This window comes from Phocoena phocoena, chromosome 12 (assembly GCF_963924675.1).
Source record: "Phocoena phocoena chromosome 12, mPhoPho1.1, whole genome shotgun sequence".
Taxonomy (NCBI): domain Eukaryota; kingdom Metazoa; phylum Chordata; class Mammalia; order Artiodactyla; family Phocoenidae; genus Phocoena; species Phocoena phocoena.
Window position 1 is genome coordinate 70,446,819 of NC_089230.1, and position 27,082 is coordinate 70,473,900.

General features: G+C 39.7%; 1 protein-coding gene across 1 annotated transcript; it reads left to right on the forward strand.

Annotated features, from left to right (window-relative positions):
• Nucleotides 1-27,082, forward strand: TBX18 (T-box transcription factor 18). Its single transcript, XM_065888800.1, has 8 exons — nucleotides 1-307; nucleotides 1,521-1,725; nucleotides 3,902-4,003; nucleotides 7,023-7,194; nucleotides 14,596-14,763; nucleotides 17,998-18,062; nucleotides 23,613-23,707; nucleotides 25,796-27,082. Exons 1-8 carry the CDS (start codon nucleotides 1-3, stop codon nucleotides 26,518-26,520), a joined length of 1,839 nt encoding a protein of 612 aa, XP_065744872.1. The 3' UTR covers nucleotides 26,521-27,082.

Genomic DNA, 27,082 nt, shown 5'->3' on the forward strand with positions numbered 1-27,082 from the left:
ATGGCCGAGAAGCGGAGGGGCTCGCCGTGCAGCATGCTAAGCCTTAAGGCGCACGCCTTCTCCGTGGAGGCACTGATCGGCGCCGAGAAGCAGCAACAGCTTCAGAAGAAGAGGCGAAAGCTGGGCGCAGAGGAGGCGGCCGGGGCCTTAGATGACGGAGGCTGCAGCCGCGGCGGCGCCGCCGGAGAAAAGGGCTCCTCTGAGGGAGACGAAGGCACTGCGCTCTCGCCGCCGGCTGGGGCGGCATCCGGGCCCATCCGGAGCTGTGCAGACCTGGAGCGGAGCTGCGGTTCCCGCGGAGCCGCGGGTGAGTCAGACCCTTCCCGCCTAACTTCTTCCTTAGACGTCCTCTCCCCGTCCCACGGGCCAGTACTGCCGCGGAGAACCTGAACTACTGCGAGTTGTGGGCGTGCGCGCGCGCGGTGTTCCTGTGCGCCCGGGGCAACTCAGCCATCAGAGCGCTAGCCTGGGTGTCAGGGCGCAAAGCTCGCGCTGCCCTGGACGCTCTCGCCGCGCAACTCGGGTCACCCTCCAGACAGTAAAATGCCACTTTCAGCCTGGTTTCTCAGGCTGCTGCTGCCACCACCGCCCACTCACGCCGCGCCCTCAGCAGCTGCAGTTTGCGGCGTTCGGCGGCGCAGATCTGTGCTTTCCGCATCTGCCTCCCTTGGGCTTCCAGCCCCTGGGTGCTCTTTTTTCTTTCCTAACTTTTAAAAGCATGGGAGTGGGGGGAGCGACGGCATACCCACACCCCCGAAACCGAAACGAATGCCTAAACGGTTTGGGCAAACCAGGAAGAGGGCGGCATATTTGCAAACGTGGTTTCCCGAGGGGTAGCTGAGCGGTTCCCTTGCCTTCCTCTCTTGATTCCCGCTGCCAAGGCCGACGGCGATCCTGGGCTTGTTTTTCGTGCTCTTCTCTTCCCGCTGCTGCTTTGCTAAGAAGCTCCGGGCGGCCGGGGAGTTTGGCGAGAGCGGTGTTTGAAGAGCTTTCTAGAGGATGCCTCCGGCCGGGCCCGAAGCAAGGCGCCTCGGACGCCTATTACGAAGGGAGGCCCAAGCGCTTGGGACCAGGAGCCGGGGCGCCAGGCGCTTTTGCTCCGTGCTGTCCATGGCGTGGGGTGTGTCGGGGCCTGCACTGCGGATCTGGACTCGGGAACCCATCTCAGTCTCCGTTGGGCATGCATCCCAGACTCCGGCTGCGGCACAAAACTTATTTTGGGGCCTTGACCGGGCGGAAGCAGGGAGGGTGGGGTGGACGCTGGCCGCACGCCTCTGCGGGACTTGAGACTTGGGGACCGAGAGGGCCCTACTTGAAAGTCGAGTGTCCGTCCCTTTGGCTGGCGGAGCGCGTATTTACCCACCCATGGGCCTGTTTGTTGTAAGGGCCGGATGGCAAGAAAGCTTCCCCTTTCCTCGCGGTCCTTTTCCTCTCCCCAGCCGCCCTCGGGGGTTCATCTCCCCACCAGGTTTCCCATTTCGAGCCCTCACCGGTTACCCCCTCTGCCCTTTGCTGCCCAGGCGGCTGTGAGGACGGCTTCCTGCAGGGCGCTTCCCCACTGGCATCCCCAGGAGACTCCCCGAAGGGGTCCCCGGTGCCCGCCCTGGCCCGGCCCGGGACCCCGCTGCCCTCGCCGCAGGCCCCGCGGGTGGATCTGCAGGGAGCTGAGCTCTGGAAGCGCTTTCACGAGATCGGCACGGAGATGATCATCACCAAGGCCGGCAGGTAAAGGGCACGCTGGCGCGAACGGCCCCGGCTCTGGCCTCACCCCACCTCTTGGTGGGTTGGGAAGAAGGACCTGCCAGAGCGGTGGGGTCTCTCGTTAGCAGTTTCTGCAGACAAGGCCCCGGGTAGTGGTTCATTTTTGAGACTGGCTTTGCCTACCTAACCTGGAGTGCAGTCGGCCGGCGAGGGACACGGCCCGGCTGTCCTCTCGTTGGATGCTAAGGAGAAAATCGCTGTCGCCGCGGAGGCGGTAACGGTTACTGTTGATAATCCGCATGCAGGGTAGTTATAGATTCGTGATCATACTTCATATCTGTTCAGGCATTTATTTAGGCTTTAGTTATGTTTCTGAAATTAAGGAACAGATTATCCACCCCTCCCCCCGTTTTTAAAAAAACGCAGTTTATTCTTTAGCAAACTATCGTTTGCTTTTTTAGATTCGAAACTTCCAGTTGGATCTTTATCAAAAGATTTGCTGGCAGTATGAGAACGTGATGTGTTATGCTATTTTGATATTAGATTAGGATGAAAATTAGTGGAATCACCAGTAATACATGCTTATTCCCTGCAAAAACAATTGCCCCGATTTTTAAAAACCATCCTTTTTATAGATTCACAGTTACGTGATTACTTTTTTTTCTAAATGAAATCCAACAAATTAGCCTAAATTTGCTGAGGAATACCAAAAAAATTTGTAAGTTATATTTATTTTTTTGAAAGTGTGAAATTTGCACATCCGTCAGTTAGTAAAATAAATTGATTTGTTGCACAAATCATGTTAATGTGAGGGAGGGACAGAAATATTTGCGTTTTAGAGTTTTCAGTTCATTTAGTGCAGTGAAATCGGTGAATACTATCTTCCTTAAAAGAAACTTTAAAAAGCACACACAACTCTTTCAGGGAGTACACATGGCAAAAACCTGGATAGCATAAAAGTATCCAAACTTATTAGAAATTACAAAAACATTTTATTGAATCCATATGCTACCTTCTACATTTTCACAGAGCTTTTTATTAATGATCCAAATTCAGTCTTCAACAACACAAAGCAACAGTTGTCTTATAAAGGATGTAGTTAAAGACCTTTACTCTTTATCTTACAGGTGCACTGAAATAACACCAAAACAGCCAGCGTATTAAACTGTTCTCATGCCTAGTTAGGAATAATGGACTTTCTTTTCTCTGGAAGTGGTCTTTAATGGCTTTATTGTTATAGGAAACATTTCTGGTAAATAACAGTACTAAAATTTGTGTTATAGGGTTAAATTAGCAAAAATTAGATTAACCGGAAGGGTCCTAGACATAAATCATTAGATGAAAGTTGTTGGGTTTTTTTAAGAGAACTGCTTTATTTGTTTTTTTATATACAATAATTTGCTGCTGTATTCCTTGCTGCTGTGCCCTTTTTAAAAGATAGGTGCATTTATTTTAGCATCTCCTTTATATGCATCTCTGGGAAGCCAAGAGAAATGTGGATTTTCATTTATTTTAATTAGCACATTTTGAGTAAGTGTGGTTAAATAAGAAAGTATTTTCAGGGTATGGTGGGGGAAGGAATGATTTGGCAAATATACATTGTGTTTAGTTTCTGCTTTCAATAAAGAAGTTTTACTATACCTTTCAAATTTAGAGCAACTTTTGCACTTCACCTTTACCATGCTGCAGACAGGAAGTCCTGTCTCAATAAAGAACATATTGTTTGGTTATGGCATGGCACATTGGCTTCTTGTGCTTTTTTTTTTTATAACCCTTTTAAAATTTCACATTATAATATATTTTATCACTTTTAGAAATTCAAAATTTCTATTTCTACCATTTGGAACACTTTATTATTTGTATTATTAAAGTTAATCTGCTTACCAAATTTTGTTTAAAAAATAAAGTGCTTTCTGTACCATTATTTCTTCAGTGTACAATTTTTTTTTTTTCGCTTTTAGCTATACTGACATTTCAGTAAACATGGAATGCAAGTACAGGGACAAATTACATTTAAATGATTCAGTTTTGATACATCCTGTGTTCAGATTCTTTGAATTACATTACCAAAGTGAATGTTATAAGTTTTTCCATGTGAAAAATACAGATTCGAGAGTTTTCTTTGCTTACTCATTCTTCAAGTGTAATCATAAACAAAAACAGAACCCAAACCAACTTTCCTCCCCTCCCTTATACATAGGCGCATGTTTCCAGCAATGAGAGTGAAGATATCAGGATTAGATCCTCACCAGCAATATTACATTGCCATGGATATTGTGCCAGTGGACAACAAAAGATACAGGTACAGTGATCAGATGGATACAGAGGATAAGAAAACGCTGGGATTTTACAGGATACGCCTATTTAATCTGTGCTGATTATGATATTTGTTTCCAGAAGCCTGTAGAATTATCAGATCCATAATCCAAACCCTGTCACTTCCAGTAGTCTAGATGGTGCCTTCTCTTACAATAAATGTGAAAAAAAAATTTTGTTTTGCTTTTAGTAGATACAGAAATGTCTTTAAGTGTTGAGGAATTTTAATAAGGGGTCAGTTTAGTGTTGCTAAACTAAATGTGACTTTAATGTTGATTCACATTTTGATTAGGATTTTGAGACAAAATGTTGAGTCAAGTTTGTAGATATACATAACAGTTAACAAATTGTTTCATTTTCTTCGTGGTTTTTTGGACATTTAAATAATTTCCCTTTCTTGTGTTACATTACAAAATCATAGGCTTCTTCACAGGCTTTTTTCCCTTTAATTTGAGAAAATTATTGAAGATATTTTACAATTTAGAAAAAAAATTCTCAATTCATTACTATATTAAGACATCTTTAAGCTGGCAATGAATTTGTTACCTTACTGTTGTTTTTTTGGCTGGTAGTTAACAGTAATTTTTTAAAAGTTTTGTAGTGTTTGGATTTTGAGAGAATATATTTATCTAGATATCAAGTAAAGTTGGAAAAGATACTTTCTTCAGTATCAAACCAACCTTTGCTTTCCCTTCTGCAAGTAAGCAAATCAACAGTCGTCAATGGCAATTCTTTTTATTTTACTGAGGAGCTGAACTGATTCACTTTGTTATAAAGCAGAAACTAACACACCATTGTAAAGCAATTATACTCCAATAAAGATGTTTTAAAAAAAATGCTAACATTTAAAAAAGGAAATTCTGAGTGGAAAATCGGAAGATGCTGCTTTAAATTTCTTTGTTTCTGTCTTTTAAATAAACAGCTAGAGCATTTAGTAAGTTTTTAAATGAAATCAGATTTGGTTTTTATTACTCTTTAAAGTTGTATCCCTTATTTTAATTAAATAATTCATTAGGGAGCTTTGCTAAAATTATCTACTACATGATAGAAGCTAGAAGGCATTGAAGTTTATTCTTTAAGTTTACTTGGTTTAAAATCCATATTCTAATTTGGGTTTTGCCCTTAGGAAGACAATGTAATTCTAATGAGCTTAGAAATTATTCCTTTTTCTTCTAAGTTTGTCTTCTATTTCTTTCTCCAGATCTCTTCCATATATTTTGGATGGTTTATTTTACTTAACTGATCCTTATTATTCACACATAAAGCAAGAAAAATTTCAAGTATTAAGATGCCATATTATAAAAGATCAAATTATAAAACATAAATTTGCTTTCACTTATATTGCTTCTCAAGAAAAAAATTGTTTTTAGCATTTGTGTTGAGAATGTTTCACAAAGAATATGTAACATGTAGCATTTATTCTCTTAGTGGGTGTGGATTTTTGAACTATTCAATATGCATAATTTTTCAAGGTTTTGACAGAGCATATCACTCTATTTAGTTTGGCAATAGCTCTATATTCATTGTGCTGCTTTTCTTGCATTTCTAAGATTTGCATTTTATTTTCCAACTTTTTCAACAATGGTAGAAACAAATATTTTTGGTGTATTCTCTGCTATCAAAGAATGGTATTTAGTGAAATGAAAAGTGATTGTGATTTATTAGAATGTAAAATTAATATTCACAAAAGGCCATGCACTTAGGAGCTTATTTATTGAAATTGCACTATATCAATTAAGGGGAATTGTTTTTATTATTATTCTTTATTTTGTGATAATGTATTTTTTCCCAAGAAAAGGAGTTAAAGAATAGAAGGCATATTGAACTCAAAAGAGAATGAAATGTGTGACCATATTGAAATAGTGAGCCTCACCAGAGATATTATGAAACTGTTTCATACTATTTAAAAAAGAAATTTGCATATATACTGGTAGAATTCTCTGAGACTATTTGTAAATTGTTGCTTTAAATTGTATGCCATATTTTAAAACAAATGGAAGAAAAACATCGAAGTATATAATTTCATTTTCTACCCTTTTCTAAGTCAATCATCCATATACTAGTTTCTAGTTTTTGAATTAGTGTATTTTAAATTAACATTAATAAATGATGGTCTGAATATAAGATTAAACATTATTGTCTTATATACTACTTGAAACATTGTTATTTAAATGATTATTTTTATAGAGTCAATATAGTTGACATACACAAATAGAATAAGATGTTTTGTCTCTTAGTTAGAAAGGTAATGTTAATTAGATATATCATAATTTTTAAAGTTTGATGTGTATTTTAATTAGTGGTATAAAAAATTTAAAGAATTTTCTTACAATAGTCAAAACAAAGAGAAATATAGGAGATAAAGGCCTATGTTTTATGATTTTACAAACTTAAAATTAAACAGAATATCCTCAGTTTATAGTGTAATAGAGTTAGAAAAAATAATTATAAATGATAATAGATAGAACTTTTTTCCCTATGAAAATAAATTTACTGAAAGTTCTGACAATTTCCCCTTGCCTTTCTACCATCTATCTCATCAGTTTGAACATAAGCGTAAAATGGGAAGTGATAAAGAAAGTGGGACACTTTAAGGTATAACTCTCAAGTATTTTTGAGATTTCGTTAAAGGGGAGATTGAGAACTTAGTTTCTTCATGTCAATTGAACATCCAGATGAAAAATGGAAAACATCAGAATACAGACAGAATGTCTAATGTGTTTAAGTGTGATTCATCCAAATTAAAACATTTGCATTTATGGTGGGAATAGTGTGCATATTTTTCACTAAATCCTTAACATACCACTTTGAGTGGTCAGTAGGTTACCACTGCTTCAGAGAGTTTTTAAAAAGTGCTTGAATTCTTATTTTATATGCATTGAATGTAAAGAGCAAATCGTCAAATTTTAGACTTTTTAAAGGGTGCAGATTTTGTCTGAGTCTACTGAGTTGGAAATTCCAAGAAAGCAACAGTTCACAAACTGAGCCTTGTCATTGCCTTCTAGGTATGTTTACCACAGCTCTAAATGGATGGTGGCGGGCAACGCTGATTCCCCTGTGCCACCCCGGGTGTACATTCATCCAGACTCGCCTGCCTCAGGGGAGACTTGGATGAGACAAGTGATCAGTTTCGACAAGCTGAAGCTCACCAACAACGAACTGGATGACCAAGGCCATGTAAGTACATGGCCTCCCTAATTTGCCTCCATTGGATGGCGTGGGCTGTATCTGTACTGTTCCTGCCTGAAGGAAATGAACTTTTCTAAGATCATGAAATTCCTCTCCTGGTTGACTAGCCTGTGCACAGTCTGCGCAAAATCTAGGTTATAGTTGCATCAGAGATTATGCCTGTGGCCGGAGTATTCTATGAAGCATTTAATAGGGAAAACTAGATATTGCATTTGTATTGGAATGAAAGAACCTCAGGCAGCCATTTTTAGCCAAAACATTTGTTTGAAATCCCGTGAGGTGCCAATTATTATACTCTGAATATGAATTCTTGGCACTTGGGTGAACAGTGATAATGATTTATTGTGTCCTGCCTGCATCCAGTTCTTTCTCCAGTGAAGCTCATGCTTCTCAATAACAGCCCAGGCTTATGCTGTTTGCGTGTTCCACCTGCAAGCTCCCAATTGTTTTGTAGTGACATCTAAGTTGTCAAATACGTTGTAATAATTCCTTTTCGTCTTAAAACTGCTGAAAAATGATATATATGCTAAAGCCAGCCATTTCAATAATATAGTCATTTTTAACACCTTATTAATTTTTACACAGTATTGTTCCTAGGCAAGACTACCCTTATTATTTTAATAAATAAGTAACTCTGGATACATGCTGATTTCCACTCAATGCTAGCATTTCTATTAGGTTTCTGTTATTTGAGAGGGTTTTGACTGAAGCAGGATTGAAATGCCTTTTTAAGAGCATATATGGTATGTAAAAGGAATACCAACTAGTTCATTTCTCAAAGGGGTGACATGAAGACAGCATATTTATGGGCCAATCTTTTCAAACAAAAATGCAAACTGTCATAAGCTAGTAATACAGCGATGACAGGATATGATTTGTAAGTTGCTAGATAATATCTTAAGCAAATTGACCTTAATGAAGACATTCAAGTACAAATTTCATTGTGGTACAGATGCAGCATCTGGAGTTTTAAGACTCATCTCTCTCAAACTGCCAGTACTTTTGTTTATTTGTTGCCTTTCATATTCTAAACCAGAATCAGAAAAGTAACAGTGTACAGTTTATTTCTGAATCCCACTTCATGCCCTGTACTTTAGTGCATTACTTTGCTTCTCTTCTTTTTTTTCTGTATATACATAGTCAGGTTGTAACAGTTATTTTTCATTTGATTTCAATGAAAGAACACTAGTTTCTTCTGTCTCATTGAGGGAGCCAACTGTGAAATTTTGCCGGTGCATCCACTGAGGAGTCTTTAATTTTTTTTACAGTAAAAATTTTAAAAATAAATGGCACTAAGTGTTACCTGTTTTCAACGCTTAAACATACCCTGCTTTTCTGAGTTCTATAGTTTGAGAATATATCTTTTAAAGAGATAGGTGGGTCTAAAAGCTATACACTGTCATATATAAGGAACAAACTGCTTTAAATAATTTAAATAAATATAGTCATTCTATAATTCAAATTCTTTCAGATCAAATTACTAGCTTTATATCTAATATCTACAAAATTAGATATAGATCTAGTAATTTATCCATCTGATTTTAACTTCATAATTTCACTAGACTTTATTTAAAAGAGCATTCTCTAGAGAAACAGAACCAACAGACTGTATAGATATAGTTATGGGTATATAGATAGATATAGATAGAAATAGAGATAGAGACAGGGGAGGGGTTTATTTTAGGGAACTGGCTCACACAATTGTGGTGGCTGGCAGGTGTGAAATCTGCAGGATGGGTGGGCAGGCTGAAGGCCCAGGGAAGAGCTAATGTTGCAGCTTGAGCCTGGAGGCAGTTTGGAAGCAGAATCTCGTCTTCCTCAGGGGACCTCCACCTTTTTTCTCTTAAGTCTTTCAACTGATTGGGTATGGCCCACCCACATTATGGAGGGTATCTGCTTTACTCTACTGACTTAAATGTTAATCTCAACTGAAAAGTACCTTCACAACGACATCAAGACTGGTGTTTGGCCAAACATCTAGGTACCATGGTCTAGCCAAGTTGACACATAACGTTAATTATCACACAGCATTTGTTTTAAATACAAAAGAATAGATTGCAACTTGAGCCACAATTGTTTATACCTAAATAATTATAACATTTCACTCTTAAAAAAAATAAAAACATAGCAGAAAACAGACACAATCTATAGAAGTGTGTCATTTTCCAGTAAAATTCTTTTAAGGTTGTGACAGGATGTAATACTTTAAAAAAGGAAAGTAATTAGTGTGCGCAGGGAATAGGGAGAGAATAATATGTACCTGTGCATTTTGGAAGCGAGGAAATTGCTTTTGCAAATAGTAAGAATGTACATATTGCTTGATACTAGAGGAGAAGGTAGGAGGGAAAATGCTCTTTTCTGTTCTTTATTTAAAAACAAAGTTTTGAAGACTTTGTAAAATGTAGTAAGTAAGAGATAAGAAGCCATAGTCTCTGCCTTCAGTGATCTTCTAGCCTAGATGGGGGGGGAGAGGACAGGCACACAGGTGATCGTCATGTCAGTGCACAGCAGTGCAGCTGCCATATTGTTCCAGCCAGGAGACATTGGGAAGGCTCTGTGAAGAAGGTGTCTGTTGTGTTTCTTTGCTCAGTTTGGTGACCCTAAATAAGGTTAGATTAGAGATTAGGAAGTCATTTCTTATTCTATTGCTGATGTGATTCAGCGTCTGAGAAGACAGCAGTACCATTGTGATGGGACTAACTCAGCAGTCCCTTTCCTGATGCAGAGACCTCTCAGGGACTCTCACCTCTCTACCCTCATACAGTTGAGCCTCCCCACCCCCCAATTCTAAAGGAAGTGACACTAATCTCTAACCAATCAAGCTGTAGATTCAAATGCGAGGTAATTTTCTAATTTGCTTTCTAAATTAGTTTCCTACTTTTTGTCCTGTCAGTTCCCAGTTTTACTCTGCTAAAGGTGTACAAGTGTTCAACATGGTGACTTGAGAACTCCATGTAGACCTGGGACTTTTATTAAACACAGAGAGATTGGAGGAAACAAATTGTCACGGGGCTGTGAGTGGACCTAGGGCTGCACAAAACATGAGATTATGTGCCATTGTGATTTTCCCCAAAGTGATTTTTCATCTTTCCAAACACCAAGAATTGTTTAGAGAGGAATACTGGTGAGAATTTAGAGATGTAGAAACGTCCCACCAGTCCACAGCTAATCTGTTTTTTTTTTTTTTTCTGTTTAGCGTGTCAACTTTTTATTAAAGTTAAGAAAAATTAATCTTATAATTTTTAGGACTACACATGTATGTCTTATTTTTTAACATCTTTATTGGAGTATAATTGCTTTACAATGTGTTAGTTTCTGCTTTATGACAAAGTAAATCAGCTATTCATATACATATATCCCCATATCTCCTCCCTCTTGCGTCTCCCTCCTACCTCCCTATCCCACCCCTCTAGGTGGTCACAAAGCACCGAGCTGATCTCCCTGTGCTATGTGGCTGCTTCCCACTAGTTATCTATTTTACGTTTGGTAGTGTATATATGTCCATGCCACCCTCTCACTTCTTCCTAGCTTACCCTTCCCCTGCCCCGTGTCCTCAAGTCCATTCTCTAGTAGGTCTGCGTCTTTATTCCTGTCCTGCCCCTAGGTTCTTCAGACCTTTTTTTTTTTTTTAGATTCCATATATATGTGTTAACATATGGTATTTGTTTTTCTCTTTCTGACTTACTTCAATCTCCACAGCTAATCTTGAATGTTGTGAAGACTTTATAATCCCTACTTGCCCTTTGGGGAGACCGTAGTCAGCTTTGTCTTGGATTATATACAAACCAAGACTGGTCCTTGGATTACCTGGGAGCAGATGGTCAGCATGCTTGGGTGGGGTATTTCCTTCTCACCATGTGCATGTTTCACTTGGAATTTGCTGTCTGGAGGGAAACATTCAGGTGAACATTTCCCTGCAGAATTAGATAATTCTATATCTAAGGTAATTCTATATCTAAGGTGATGGTGCACCTTTAACCAGGGCAGGACTTGTACCCACAGTGCTGGTGTACTTTGGAAGGAAGCACAGTCAGGCATCTACAGCCAGGAAACTTGTCGGAGGGTCTGTTCTTCCAGCTGCTGTGGATTCACTGATACAGTCACCCTAGCTCTGAGTTTGTCCTCACCCTCTTCCCATTTCTGCTCGAGAATCAGGTGGGGAAGCAAGAAGTCACAGGGGAGATTGCTAGATCTCCCTGATGGAAGGAACTTGCCATGGCTTAGAGGTCTAAGGTTCGTAAGCAAAAAACTTTGACTCTCTGGGCCTTGGTTCTCTCATGGGTTATATTGGAACCAGAGAATTTTGAGTGACTCAAATGAGCTGATGAATTTGAAAGTCCATATTTGTAAGGGGTGCTTCATACACAACGTCACACTTGAAACAAAACCCAGGCCACTTTGCTATGGAGCTTGCGACCCTGTGTAACTACCCTGATCCCTACCATTGAGAGCAAGTCTGCATCTGGTATCACCAAAAATGCAGGGAGCCAGGCTTTTGTTATCTGCTCCTTCTTGGTCCTTTGCTTGACTTGTTCCAACACTGGCATATAGGTCATGTAGAAAACTTCCAGAGTCAGCAGGTAGTGTTTCCCTATTGAGCTGTTTTGTAAGGGACAGGTGGTGTATCTGTCAAACTACAGGCACTTTACACCCATCAGATCAGAAATACGTAACATTGTGCTTCTTTTGTCTCAAACCTAGTACCTTTAATGTGGGAAAAAACTGTATTAACCTTCACATGGGAAAGCACCCCGTGTTTATGGACAGAGGTCCATGTGACTATCTATGCTACTAGGTAATGCCCCAAAGAAAAAACATCCTCCATGTGAACAGAACAGAGAGCACGGAACATGCAGATCAGATATAATTATTTGAGTTTCAGAAATGGGCATTATCATTGTGGTCTCCTTGTTTATAAGGCCAGTGGTTCTCCTTATTCTACTTGTTCTATTAAATAAGCAAAATATTCTTGATGAATGGATAAAGAAGATGTGGCACATATATACAATGGAATATTACTCAGCCATAAAAAGAAACAAAATTGAGTGATTTGTAGTGAGGTGGATGGACCTGGAGTCTGTCATACAGAGTGAAGTAAGTCAGAAAGAGAAAAACAAATACCATATGCTAACGCATATATATGGAGTCTAAGGAAAAAAAAAGGTCATGAAGAACCTAGGGGTAAGACAGGAATAAAGACACAGACCTACTAGAGCATGGACTTGAGGATATGGGGAGGGGGAAGGGTAAGCTGTGACAAAGCGAGAGAGAGGCATGGACATATATACACTACCAAACATAAAATAGATAGCTAGTGGGAAGCAGCCGCATAACACAGGGAGATCAGCTAGGTGGTTTGCCACCTAGAGGGGTGGGATAGGGAGGGTGGGAGGGAGGGAGACGCAAGAGGGAAGAGATATGGGAACATATGTATATGTATAACTGATTCATTTTGTTATAAAGCAGAAACTAACACACCATTGTAAAGCAATTATATTCCAATAAAGATGTTAAAAAAATATTCTTGAACACTTGTCATTATAACTTTGATAGTTCATTAAAAAGCAAATAATGGATAAAAAAAGCAAATAATGCTATTTTATGAGAATAACTAAGGCTTGTTTAGCATTCTCTTAAAATTTCCAGCGATATACTACACTCCTATAAATCGTATTGAAAGTATATTATTTTTCTTGAATAATTTTCAGGTTACTATTGGCAGTTACCCTTTAATGTGCAAACATAGCCATGCCTCATCTATTTCTGTACCCTACCCCAGTATACCCCACCTTAAGTCATTTTGGAGATTCCATAAGGATATAAACAAATAAATGAAATTAAAATGTATATAGCTATATAGAGAAATCTGCTTGAGAGAACAAAGACTTCATAAAACAAGAACCCACTTTTCATTGACTAGTAAACAGAAACCCAAATGAATTTTTTTTCCTTCACTACAAGCCAGTTCACTCTCGTCTTCTTGGCTATGCACTGTATTTTTGTTTGTTTAATGTAAAGTGGCTTTTCCCAATTTTTAGTCTGCTCTGTTTTTTCCTGTCTGGGTTCCAATCCAGAATCACACATTGCATTTATTTATTTATTTATTTATTAATGTCTTTATTGGAGTATAATTGCTTTACAATGTTGTGTTACTTTCTGCTGTATAACAAAGTGAATCAGCTAAATGTATACATATACACCCATATCCCCTCCCTCTTGTGTCTCCCTCCCACTCTCCCTATCACACCCCTCTAGGTGGTCACAAAGCACCAAGATGATCTCCAGAAAGTAGGCATAGAGGGTTAGGGCTATTTCTTTACCCCACCTCCTCAACCTTGACAGTATAAAACGTATAAAGAAGAAGAAAACATTCACACACAATTCCATCATCCAGAGCTGTGACCACTCTTCATATCTTTGTATGGGTCCTTTTTACTGTCTACTTTTATGTAGTTATGATAAGTTGAAAAACAACTTGGATCCTTTATTCTAATTTAAGATTTAAAAAGAAGCGTTTCATTATGTGGTTAAAAATGTCCTAAAAGCGTTAGTAATGGCTGAATAATGTTGTATCCCACTGTGTGGACTTTCATTTACCTAACCAGTCTACTCATGTCAGTGGTTTATAGTTTTTCCACTGTTACAAATGGTGCACTGCACATCTTTGTATATGAAACGCTTTTCTGGATTTGGAATATTTCCTTAGGATAAATTCTCAGAAGTGGAGTCTTTGGGCAGAAGGCAGTTGAACCATATCATCAGATTCCCCTAGCTGAGTCTGAGAGCTTTTGCATCGCCAGGCATCTGGGTTTTGGAAGCCTTGTTATGATGGGAGCACGGATGCTGGGCTCTCCAGGCAAACCAGAGACTTTGTGAGCCATGCATAAGTCACACCCTGGGGTATCCTTAAAATCCCTTTGCCCTTGAATAGACATGTTGTGGTCACCAACAAGGGAAAAAATGTTTCTGAAGAAAACCTTGGTGTGCAAATACTTATTTTTAGGGGATGGGTGTGGTAGAATTCAAATAATCATTTCAGTCTCACTCTTAGTTTTATTGTTTTGGACTCTGTGTTCCATTAGGCTCATTATAAATAAAAGGCTTATGAATTTATTCTTGTGTTTTCAGAAACAGAAAATTTGATGTTACATTCGTATGGTTATACTCAGGGTTCTGCCAAAATAGTGATTACTTTTATTCGTTTGTATTTTTATGCACACTTTGCAAACAGCTTCCTAGTAGTCTCAGTCCAATTTTGATATACTTTATTAAATTGGCACTTTCAGAGCCTTGGATATTTTTATTTCCAACTGGGATTCGTTTTGCACGTTAAATATTTAGTCAAGGCAGAAGTTGCTGACAAATTTGGCTTCTCTTTCCTTGACATAGATTATTCTTCATTCTATGCACAAATACCAACCGCGAGTCCATGTCATCCGTAAAGACTGTGGGGATGATCTTTCTCCCATCAAGCCTGTTCCATCTGGGGAGGGAGTGAAGGCATTCTCCTTTCCAGAAACTGTTTTCACCACTGTCACCGCCTATCAGAACCAGCAGGTACTGTTCTCAGAATTGGGATCTTTCTACCCATTTAATTTCATGTGCAGATTGAAAGCTAGCTCTTCTTTTCACTGTATCTAAATGTTATGAATTGTCATAAAGCATTTGCCATCCAGAATATATATGTATTGTAATAACAATTATTTATCCATTATTCCCCATGTAAAGCTACTCTAGTGAGGATTTCTTTAGACCAGAGTGTGTCTCATGACTGGCAGTGTAGGTTTACTTTCCATTTTGAGACATTGAATCCTGATGTCATAATTAAAATTAGAAAGCATGTGTATTGACTAGGAAATAGACATGTAGGATATGAAAGTGAGTTGCGTCACAGGGCATGGGATTTGACAGCTCACTTTATTTTAAAGCTACCATCCATATATTATGGGAAATATTTCAGAAGCATTTATCCTATGCAGTCATTTTCGTATATATATACAAAAGGGCTATTTCTTTCAAGATATGCTTTAATTGTGATAGAGGGTGATACATATGTTTATATAGTCTGAGAGATGAGCGATTGTGGAGTAATCCTTTCACAAAATTGGAAATAATCTGAAAAGTGAAATACTTCTTTTCTATATGAGTAAGTATATGTACTTCTTTAAGGCTGTGTCAAGCAGGTGGATAACTGAATTGAGGCAATTATTTGATCCATGCAATTCTGGCCAGTTTTCATAAGAAATAGCGATGGAGTTGAGGCTGATGTGGTCTGTGGTAGATTGTTTTAAAAATTTCAATGGTCAGCAGAATTATTTTAGGTTTCCACTTCTCTTTACATTTATATACATCTCAGTGAACAATTTTAGGCTTTATAAACTCTCTGTTCTGTTTTCTGTTGTTTTAAAGCTTCTTAGGAGATTTGGACCCTGTCCTGTGCGTCCTCCTTTAGGGCTGAGAGGCTCATCTGTTCTTGTCCATGTGGCGACACCTGTCCCACAGCCCAGGCTGTCCTGTCCTCTCATATTCACGTTGTCACACTTCTATACAGGTTTTTGGGAGGGAACATGAAATTAACCTTTAAAAGGGCTGGAGAGGGCTTCCCTGGTGGCGCAGTGGTTGAGAGTCTGCCTGCCGATGCAGGGGACACGGGTTCGTGCCCCGGTCCGGGAAGATCCCACATGCCGCAGAGCAGCTGGGCCCGTGAGCCGTGGCCGCTGAGCCTGTGCGTCCGGAGCCTGTGCTCCGCAACAGGAGAGGCCGCAACAGTGAGAGGCCCGCAAGGGCTGGAGATAATTAGGAAGATATTCTTAAAATATGTCAGGTGTAGAAAATGTTTTTTATTAAAGGAAAAATATAATGCATGGGGAGAAAAGAGCAGAGGCATTTGTTACCCAGTTCATCTTTTTTCTCTGTCTGTCTGTCAGTCTCTCTCCAACGCACCCAATTAACTGTGTTAAAAGTGTATTTTCTACTAGCCTCTGTGATACAATAAACGAGCTGCAGTGGGCTTTTGGTACATGTTGGTGACTAACACCAATTCACAAATGTTGACAAATCAATTAAGAGGATGGAAAAATTAGAAGGAAAGAAAATTGATGATGAAAAACCATGTTCATTTGTTTAAACTTCCTGACTGCTATTTTGAAGAACTTTTGGAAAATTCGTAAGCAGCCCATGCTTGGTGGCTACCAGCGTGGGCTCTAAAGCCTGGGGTGCTAGCCCAGTTCTACGGCCAGTTAACCTTATGATCATAGGAAACTTAACCCAGTATAAAAGAAACATAAAATTGGGATAATAACTACATCTAAGTTGCTATGAGAATTCAATAAAATAATATGCACAGAACTCATATTACAGCATACATGGTATGCACTCAACAGATGTGATGTCAGCAATAAAAATCATTATAATAGTAATTGTGAAAAACCTATATTTAGACAAGGCACCATTATATAAATATGTACTCTTTTTTAAAATACTATTTTAAATGAACACTTAGGTTATTAAATGTTCTTTAAAAATGATTTAAATGAACAGATAATTGAGCTATAATGAATTATAAAGAATTCTTTCAATGGCAGAGTGGCAGACATGGTGAATTACTTAGCAGACTCTTACATTATCTCATTTATAATGTAGTTTTATCCACAAACTAAGACAGTAGCATATGGAGTACACCTACCTCAGGTGTTGCATGGCTGATTGGCAGATGGTTGAGAGCATGCACAGCATAATATAGGGGGATTGCAGACGACTTTCCAAGGGTGCCTTTCTTTGCCTTAGTGTCGTCCAGCAGTGTTCATTTGTCCTTGGCCAAAATGGCACAATAAGAAAGAAGGATGTTCATTAACTTTGGAGATTCCACTAAACCAGGGAACACAGAAAACAAAGCACGATGTGCTGCTTAGAAAATAGGCTGTTAACTCCTTTGGGCAAAGTGGAGATCTGGTAAGAAACAAATGGGACTGTTTATTAGTGTCAATTTCAGGATGGTATGACTACAAAAAGTTGTTTTTAATGGAGACGATTAGACCACTTGCAAAAATGTTTCCCTCAAATCTTGGGGTCTTCCTGGGCAAAAATCTGGTTGTGAGTCAACAAATTACAACTGTAGTTAAAATGAAGCCATTATTTATTTCTCCTACATATATAAGATTGAATCCCATTAGAACCTTCAAGTCATGGTTACCTCTGGTTAGACATTCACTGTAGTGCTCTGACCAGGTCACGAATCCATAGATAAAAGAGGAGATGAGAGCCATAAAGATGATTCAAGGAGAGGCAAAATTAAAGGAATGTATATTGCGTATTTCTGAAGAAGGTTAACAACATTCGAGCGTATAAATGGCTGTTAAATAGAAGCTGGATATTAGCTGCTCCGCATCACCACTACTGCAAGAGAAACAGACACATGTCACAGCGTTAATAAAGGGAAGAACTTTAGTTTAGAGAGATTGTCAAACAAAGGGCAAATTATCAACAGATGATTCAGAATCTCCTTCTCCAGGGATATTAAAAGCAAAGCAAACTTTATCTATTACAGAGCTTGAACAGAGGCGGGGGAATGTCCTTTTCATAGCAAATGAATGTCTAGATGATTTCTGAAATTTTCATGTAGCTTTGTTACTAATATAATAAAATACCTGAGAAACAGGGAAGAAGAACACAGTACATCCTCTGGCAGTTAATTTTGGAGTTACTTATAGTTCTTCCATCATTTCCATTTTTAATAACCTTCCTTGTCATTTATAATAAGACTTGATGTGATTTTTTTTTTCTGCTCTGCAGATTACTCGCCTGAAGATAGATAGGAATCCCTTTGCCAAAGGCTTCCGAGACTCTGGGCGTAACAGGTGAGCCTTAGTGAAAAACATTCTGACTGTGATAAATATATTTGATTTTTTATTGTGAATTTTCCATTACAAAGTAAACAGTTAAATTTACTGACATGGTTTTGAAATCACTTCTGATGAGGATTTAAATTTACTAATATCATTGAGCCTTGGATGTAACTTATTTTGGGTGTGGCATTTTGCCCATTTCTAAGGTTAATGTTGATGTGAAATGCTGGGGTGAAAACGGAAGTTCTCAGGGTGTACAGTGCATGCTGCCTCTGAAGGGGCCTTGTGGAAACCTGCCCCTCAAGATCCAGGGGCTTTAATATCCCAAATCAAAATACTCTCTGCATCTGCTCTTGGTTTAGAATTTGCTTAGTGATGTCACAATTATGTATTGATCTGTCTTCGAAATAGGACAGAGACTCTTGTTCACTCAGATTTCCAACTAGAATATGAGACTACTCCTCACTGCCAAGACAGCTGATGTTCTTTGGTTTCCAAATTTGTCTTGGCTCTACTGACAGCCACACACTTGTTTATTTTTTCTGTTTCGTGTTTTATGGTGTTTGTACTAAGTGGGAGAGCTACAATAATGAATTCCACTCTATTACTTTTTATCAAAAAGCAGACCACCCTAGTCTGTGTGCCAAGAGTTTTTGAATTTATTGATATGATTCTATCCCAATACAGTTCGGTGCAACGTTTTCTAAAATAACTGTTGATAGTAATAATAGACTAACGTTCTCCAGATGCCCTTTCAGGGTAAGACTTTGACTTAAATGTTTTTAAAAGCACTTTGTTTTTAAAAAATATTTGAGACATTTTTCATCACTTTACTCCAGAAATACTTCTTGAAAACTTGGTATTGATAGGCGGTGTCTACATGAGGTCAGAATCCCCGATTATCTTATTTTAGGAACAATTCCACTTAAAATTGTAGAGAGAAAACAATCAAGCAGTAGTGCAGACTTTTAGTTCTTTCAGCTGATTAGCTGGGCAATGTAGTGTAGACAGAGACCTTTTCTCAGAATAAACTCAAATGCTTGCAGAAAGACTTGATTTCATCTTCATATGCAATGATTCATTTAAACACCTGCCCTAAGCCTTAAACTTAGCACAGGCAGATCAACAAGACTGACTAATAACAGGGCTTCACTCTGTAGGAAGATTTGCAGGTATTCCTACTATACATTGTCTGCTGTATTGAGATTATTCTGTCATTTTAGATGTCTCTTTCCATGTGCAGAAAAACTTTGCTTGGCTTTTGTTATGTTGCATTAGCTTGTGGTTAACTTTGCTTTTCAGAGGAGTTTCTGAAAGTTGAATAATCTAGTAACTGGGGTGGTCACTGGTAAGGTGACTGAAGGAAGCCCCTGGGATGACTCCTCTTCTACCTTGCCAAATATTTTGATGGAATCTTCTTGTGGTTTTGGCTATAGCCGAAGAGTATCTATCTATTTATGACTCTTGCATTTCTTTCAGTTCTTTTTTTTTTTTTAAAGCAGAGAATAAATTTATTAAAACTCACTGAAACTCCAGGAGGGCAGCATTTAGGCTTGAGGCCATACATCCAGGAACTAAGTCCAGGCTCTCCTGTAGGATGGCTCTAGCAAAGACCTCACTGCTGTTGACATTGGGGGTTCACATGGCCGTCTTTTTTTTTCTTCCACTTTTATTGAGATGCAATTGACATACAGCATGCCTAAGTTTAAGGTGTACTGCATAATGATTTGACTTCATGAAATGATGACCTCAATAAGTTTAGCGAACATCCATCATCTCGTATAGATACAAAATTAAAGAAATAGAAAAACAATTTCTTTCCTTGTGATGAGAACACTTAAGATTTCCTCTCTTAATAGCTTTCCTCTATAACATACAGCAGTGTTCATTATACTTATCATGTTACACATTACTGTCAGTTCGTTTTTGAAGCAACAACTTTAAACATATTTTTAAAGGTGTATTTTGGGTAGTAGTCATAGCGGATAAGCCTATAAGTAGAAGTGAGATGATAAGATACATATTACAAGGTTTCAGGAAGAATTCTAGATAAGTCAGCACAATGAAAAGACATTAGTTTTTAAAAATTTGATCAGTGAAAAAAACTCAGAGGCATTGGTGAAAATAAACCACTAAGTCTCTTGTTTGGTACCGTGAGGTCAAATGCTAGGTTTGATAGAAATTTTTTCTTCCCTTTGGCTGTTTCAGGAGTATATAAGCATGGCATCCATGGTGCTTGCTACTGTTTATTGCCTGACTCTAAACCTTTTAAAGTTTTTAATGGACATGCAAAAAATAATAAATTATGTTTTAACACTTTTTAAAGGTTGTTAAAATTTTAAATTTTTATTTTACTCCAAATGTTTAAACAATATCTTAGTATAGGAAAAACATGTTGAACTTATACATAGCTTTCTTGTTAGTGAAATGAATAGTTTCACTTTTTTTCTCATTTAAATGACTTCTGCTTATCATAGAAAAGCTCTTCAGTGCCCAGTTTGGAATGTTAAATATCTATGAATCAGTATTCCCAGTTTTAAAAAAATCTGATTTTAACATTTTCCACTGATAAATGCAAAAGACACTTATAATGAAAAGAGAGAATTTGGTCAGCTTTAAAGATTTCTAACTTATGTATTATTTTCCTTTAAAAAAAAAGTTATCTGTAAGACCAGGAAGGTGCGTTGGTGCTGAGGACTTGGGTGAGGGGTGATATGTTTTCATAGAGAAAAGATCCCATGAGAAAAAATTCAAAATATTTCTTTAATACCCCCAGTTTTCTTGCACTGTTGTTACTGCTTTTTAATACACATTCTGTTTTTATTTTTCCCTAGACATGAAATAAACAAATTATGCAGGACAAGAAAGAAACTTGGACTTGTGATTTTTTTAAACTTTATAAAACAATTGAATTAAAAATTATACCTTCCTGGCTATTTATGGTTCTGCAGCCTATTTTATAGGAATCAGTAGCTTCAGCCCTTAAAAGCTCTCCTGCAAGACATTTGTTACGTGAAGGAGAATTTATGTGCTGAGAATAGTTTCATTCTTCAGTTAGGCCTTACGGTTGACCCTATAAAATGTTTTACTCAGGAAGGTACAAAAATTTCTTCTCTTTAAATACTTCAGGAAAAACATAACCATTTTACTAAATAAACTTGGCCATTTGATAGCATAAATTAGCGAGGTGATAAAATGTGGAAATTGTTCAAAAGCATCTTGTATAAATTACCATCTTGGCTACACTCCTGCAGGAGGTGTCTTTTATCTTTAACTAGATGGGAAAAAGTCTCCATTACTGGAGAAAATGAAGGCTTTTTTTTTAAAAAAGTCCAGATTCAGCTCATAAATATTTTATAACTGTTTCCTGCAAAATATCTGAAATCCTTTCTAGAACTTGCAGTGTGAAACAACAGCTTCAAGAAAAATATCAATAGGTCCAAATCAGATCACATGTAGATCTGTCACCTTCAGAGCATCCCTTTAAAGCTTAGGGTTATATATTTGTGAGGATCAATAACTTCTCCCTAAAAATTTGGTCTGTGGGTTTGTATTTGAAGCATCATACAGTTTACACTGCTAAAGCAAATAATGCACTGATGGTCATCTCCACAGCTAATAAATTTCTAGGTCCCATAGATGCTCAGGACTTACCTCTTTGTAAATTCCCCTTGAGATCACTCCAGGACTACTTTGGTATCCTGAATATTTAAAACCACAATTATGAAAACTTATCTATGCGGTTTAACAAAGCAGTTTATACAAAGCTGTGTCCTAACTTCTTTAGCTTAAAAAAGCTTGTTTCTAGAAAGTCATAAAAATTGAGTATTAGTACAAGCTGAAAATAGAGTAATCAGCTAAACAGCACCCAGAGTTCATAAGTTGAGTATTAAATGAAACCTGCAGGTTATGTGGGGCTTTGGGACTGACCAGGCTGCCAACCTTCTCCCCAGTCAATACTTTAATGTACATAAAATATTGCTGAGTAGAGTGGTCTTGGATCTGGTTTGTAGTCAGCCACAGATAGCATGTCTCGTTTGGAAAAAAATCACTTCGTGGTAAACAACTTTAGAGCTAGGAGAGGGTTTAAAGCTTTGTATTCCAATCCTCACTTTGTGGGAAACTGCAGTCCAGGGAGCTTCAAACATTTACTCAAGGTTAGTGGGTTGTAGTCACAACCCAGTTCTCCTGATCTCCAATCCAGTGTCCTTACCACAAAATAGTCCTCTCTCTGGGGCACACCGATTCCATCCGAAGCCAGACTCTGTCCTTCATGCTCAGGGCAGCCCAGGGCAAGCAGCGGAAGATGGTTTTAGCCGCACGCACAGGTCACTTATCATGGGTCTTTAGAGAGCTCTCGCCATGTTGTATAGGGGGTGTGACTCTGTGAGGGGGTTTTCTGTAGTCTTAGTTCATGGCTCATGACCTGGGGATGGAGGGAAAGTAGCACGTGGAGTCTAAGCTATTAAAGATAGACCCTGTCTTTAATATAAGCATTAAATACAGATTATCTGTATTAAATAAAACTGTATCTGACAATCACAAGAGGTGTTCGTGTGCTGTTTGACACTCAGGAATCAGACATTTCCTACAGTGGAGCTATTATATATTTCATGAAAAGCACAATGTTACCTAGATCGACAAATCGCTTAGCACTGAGATGGTTGAGGAAATGGTGGTGAGGCCTTGAGAATGTGCTAGTTGAGTGAAGGGCCTCATTTCTATGACCTGGAGGACTTAGTTATCTGATGTATGGAAGTGATATCTGAATCACTTACGGTAGGAGATACATACATTTATTATGTATTTAGAGTAGTCACCCTTGTTTTAAAACATACATATATCCATGTAAGTAGCCCATAATGAAGTTATCCTGTCTCTCTAAGTGTCCATTCATTAAGTGTATGTAGGGGCTTTAAAATAATGTCTGGTGCTGATACTAGCTCCGTATACCGTAGTGCCCTGTGAGATCACCTTCCTGTGATCATCCTACAGGCTGGGCTGAGAAGCCAGGGCTGCCCCCTCTTCCCCAGAGCCCACCCTGGCTGCCCTGCGTGTGGTGATCATGCCTCTGAGAGAGAAGTCAGTTTTCTTAGGATGAGCGCTCTTCTCAGCTGGCTGCCGAGGCACCGAATGCCTCTTTACAGGGCGTGCTTTTGTGGCAGAGCTCTCCGCATCAGAGGGAGAGTGGTGTAACAGGGAGAGAGGATGAGCTCCAGATCACAGCAAAGCCTTGGACTCACAGCAGCTAGTATGGACTCTCTCCACCCCAACTTCCTGGTACAAGGGTACAGCTTTTTATCCCCTGAGATCAGCTAAGTTTTCTGAGAACATTAACAGGACAACCTGGGTGGATTCCATCCTCTTGTGCTCCTGGTGACAGAAGGGTAGCTCATCTCTGAACCATCTCTTTTTCTGTTTGTGCCAAGCTCCTCACCTGCCAATGTGGGGGGCCACTGTCAACACCAGCCGTGTTTTCTGAGCTGCTTATTATGGCTGCAAACTCCAACTGCTCCTAACCGAGCTTCTTGTGTTCACCCCCATCCTGACCCTTCCATTTAGAATGGGTTTGGAAGCCCTTGTGGAGTCATATGCATTCTGGAGACCTTCACTACGGACCCTCACCTTTGAAGATATCCCTGGAATTCCCAAGCAAGGTAAATCACAAAGTGTCCCGGGTCAGGGACTTCCCTGGTGGTCCAGTGGTTAAGACTTCACCTTCCAATGCAGGGGGTGCAGGTTCGATCCCTGGTCCGGGAGCTAAGATCCCACATGCCTCCCGGCCAAAAAACCAAAACATAAAACAGAAGCAATAGTGTAACAAATTCAATAAAGACTTTAAAAATGGTCCACATCAAAAAAAAAGACTTAAAAACAAAAAACAAAACAAAAGTCTCCTGGGTCATGTATACAGCCAGGTCCTGCCTAGATGCTCAGGCACTGAAAACTGCACAAGTCATTGCTTGTCCGCTATAATGGCGACCTCATTACCAACATCCTCCCATTACAGGATCCCTCTCTTTTCTGTCTGGTATGGGGATGGGCCAGGAAAATGGCCGTTGTGGTCAAAGGTTAAGTCTTGGATATTTTAGGCTCTTTATATATTTCATAACCTTTACTTTACCCTAAATCTCTTCTTAAAATTAGAGGTAGACTAGTTGGCCTCTAATTGGTAGAGTGGTACAACTCTAGTTGGTACTTCACAGATAATTGCCGATGCTGGTCCCGGTTTACCCTTTCTTGCCAGCTTCCTCTTCCTTCAGCAGAATTGCCTCTAGGCAGGGTTCTCTTGTATTTATGATGAGAAGGTCAGGCACACGGAGGCAACCTTCCCTGAGCTCCCCTTTGAGTATTTCCTACGAGCCCAGGGCTGGTGTCTCCTCAGAGGGAGCCGCATGGAGAGGGATGACACTTCCTTCTCTACTTGGTAGGTAGGACTCACGGCTCACTCCTGCACTCAGGCATTTTACGTCTGATCCTGCCCAGCACCCCGTTGAGAATTTAGCATTGCTGGGTTTTAGATAATTATCATTGGGCAAATTGGGCTTTTAGATTATTTTAAGAAGCTGTATAAAACACTGTCACTAGAGCAATGAAGGTTTTACAACCTATCCAGCCCATTGGAATTCTCTTCTCTCCCTAAGTTCCGTCAAGTTGCAAACATCAATCTGTCAGCAAATCCAGAGGGGGGAGTCAGCCGCCACCACTGTTATTGATTGGATGCAGGGTTAACCCCCCTCTCTATTTCACAGGGCTGTTTACTTGCTGGACCTCTGCTCTTGTGTTAGCATGTGATTCACCAAACCATTTTCTGTTTGGAAATGAGATATGTATACATGTAGCTGATTCACTTCGTTGTACAGCAGAAACTAACACAACATTGTAAAGCAACTATACTCCAATTAAAAAGAAAATAAAGTTCTAGACGGTTGCCTTATTTCAGTAGCCCTGAGTGGTACAGTCCTTGATGCACACAAGCTTGCAGTGGGAAGTTGCAAGTTTGTTTGAGGCAGGATGTATCTTTGACCAATTTGGCTCTTTTCTTTGAATTCCTTCTTTTTTGGCAAGAAAATATATTGCTCCAGAGGAAGCTCTGCTGAAAGAAAGAGTAAAAGTTGGATAGGGGCTTCCCTGGTGGCGCAGTGGTTGAGAGTCCGCCTGCCGATGCGGGGGACACGGGTTCGTGCCCCGGTCCGGGAAGATCCCACATGCCACGGAGCGGCTGGGCCCGTGAGCCATGGCCGCTGAGCCTGCATGTCTAGAGCCTGTGCTCCGCCACGGGAGATGCCACAACGGTGAGAGGCCCGCGTACAGCAAAAAAAGAAAAAAAAAAAGGTTGGGTAGAAGTGAGGTGATGGAACTTTTGGAACAAGATACAGAGTAAGATGAAATTTATATTTTCTAAAGTTGCCAGGAAAGTCAGTATTTGTAGTGTTTATTATTAAAAAATGAGAAAAGTTTGAGAAAGCTAATTGAGGGAGAAAATGTGAAAATTCTATATGATAGTGTCCTAATATCTTTTGGGGAAAAAAAAAAGTCACTCCTTGGGGAGATAATTTCCTTGAAAATATTGAGAGGATCTATGTTTAAAATATTTCAGTCTGAATTCAATTAAATTACAATTCCTGAGAGCGGAGACCATCTCCTTTTCGTCTTTGTACCCGCCCCTTGTAACAAGTCCGTCTAGCTCATGTGTACACAGTTGAAAGGAAAAGATGCTCTTTACATTTCAATTTCTTTTGTAGGAAATGCAGGTTCCTCCACCTTACTCCAAGGTTCTGGGAATGGCGTTGCGGCCACCCACCCTCATCTTCTGTCCGGCTCCCCTTGCTCGTCTCCAGCCTTCCACCTGGGACCCAACACCAGCCAGCTGTGTAGTCTGGCCCCGGCTGACTACTCCGCATGCGCCCGCTCTAGCCTAACCCTCAACCGATACAGCACGTCCTTGGCCGAGACCTACAACAGGCTCACCAATCAGACGGGCGAGACCTTCGCCCCGCCCAGGACTCCTTCCTACGTGGGCGTGAGCGGCAGCGCCTCGGTGAACATGTCCATGGGCGGCACGGATGGGGACACCTTCAGCTGCCCACAGACCAGCTTGTCCATGCAGATTTCCGGGATGTCCCCCCAGCTCCAGTACATCATGCCTTCACCCCCCAGCAACGCCTTTGCTGCTAACCAGACACACCAGGGTTCCTATAACACGTTCAGGTTACACAGCCCCTGTGCCTTGTACGGATATAACTTCTCCACATCCCCCAAACTGGCTGCCAGTCCTGAGAAAATTGTTTCTTCCCAAGGAAGTTTCTTGGGGTCCTCACCGAGTGGGACCATGACGGATCGGCAGATGTTGCCCCCCGTGGAAGGAGTGCACCTGCTTAGCAGTGGGGGTCAGCAGAGTTTCTTTGATTCTAGGACCCTAGGAAGCTTAACTCTCTCATCATCTCAAGTGTCTGCACATATGGTCTGATGAAGCCTTTAAGTTAAACTACTTTGGAATCTGGCTAATGTATATTCTTTCTTCGTTTTCCTTGTCTTTTCTTTTTGGAAAGCAATATGAAAAGAAACTTATCAGTAGCTTGTAAAATGTACATATAATAGAAAATGAAGGCTCACTGAGTTTTTTTGACTTTCTCATGGTGAGATTGTAATTATCTTTGGTACATATGTATACTGTATATGGCATGTGGGGTTTTGCAGCCTACAAAACCACATCCTCCCTCTATTTTCCCCCCAGTTACACAGAGTATTGGCATAAATGTAGTATGTTTAACCAAAGTTCTCATACTTTTTAAAAAACCAAACAGCAAACTTAAAAGTTGGCAATGACACTAACCAGACTAAGACATATAACTTAATTTATCAGGAAAATGCTCTACACAGTTTCCTACTTGAGGGTTGATAACCAGCACACAGAGTCTTGTGATTTCTGTTATTCTTGGGCACAATGTGAGAACCTAAGTCAGTAGAAGTCTTAGTAATAGTACTGAGGTATCTGTAATCATGAAGGTTTAGCTTTTGTGTTCCTACTT

What these genes read in the sequence shown, in the direction of transcription:
- TBX18 (XM_065888800.1), top strand. Translation starts at nt 1, where the DNA reads ATGGCCGAGAAGCGGAGGGGCTCGCCGTGCAGCATGCTAAGCCTTAAG. An exon ending in CGGTTCCCGCGGAGCCGCGG is followed by an intron (nt 308 to 1,520) that starts GTGAGTCAGACC and finishes TTTGCTGCCCAG; the next exon opens with GCGGCTGTGAGGACGGCTTC. An exon ending in ATCATCACCAAGGCCGGCAG is followed by an intron (nt 1,726 to 3,901) that starts GTAAAGGGCACG and finishes CCTTATACATAG; the next exon opens with GCGCATGTTTCCAGCAATGA.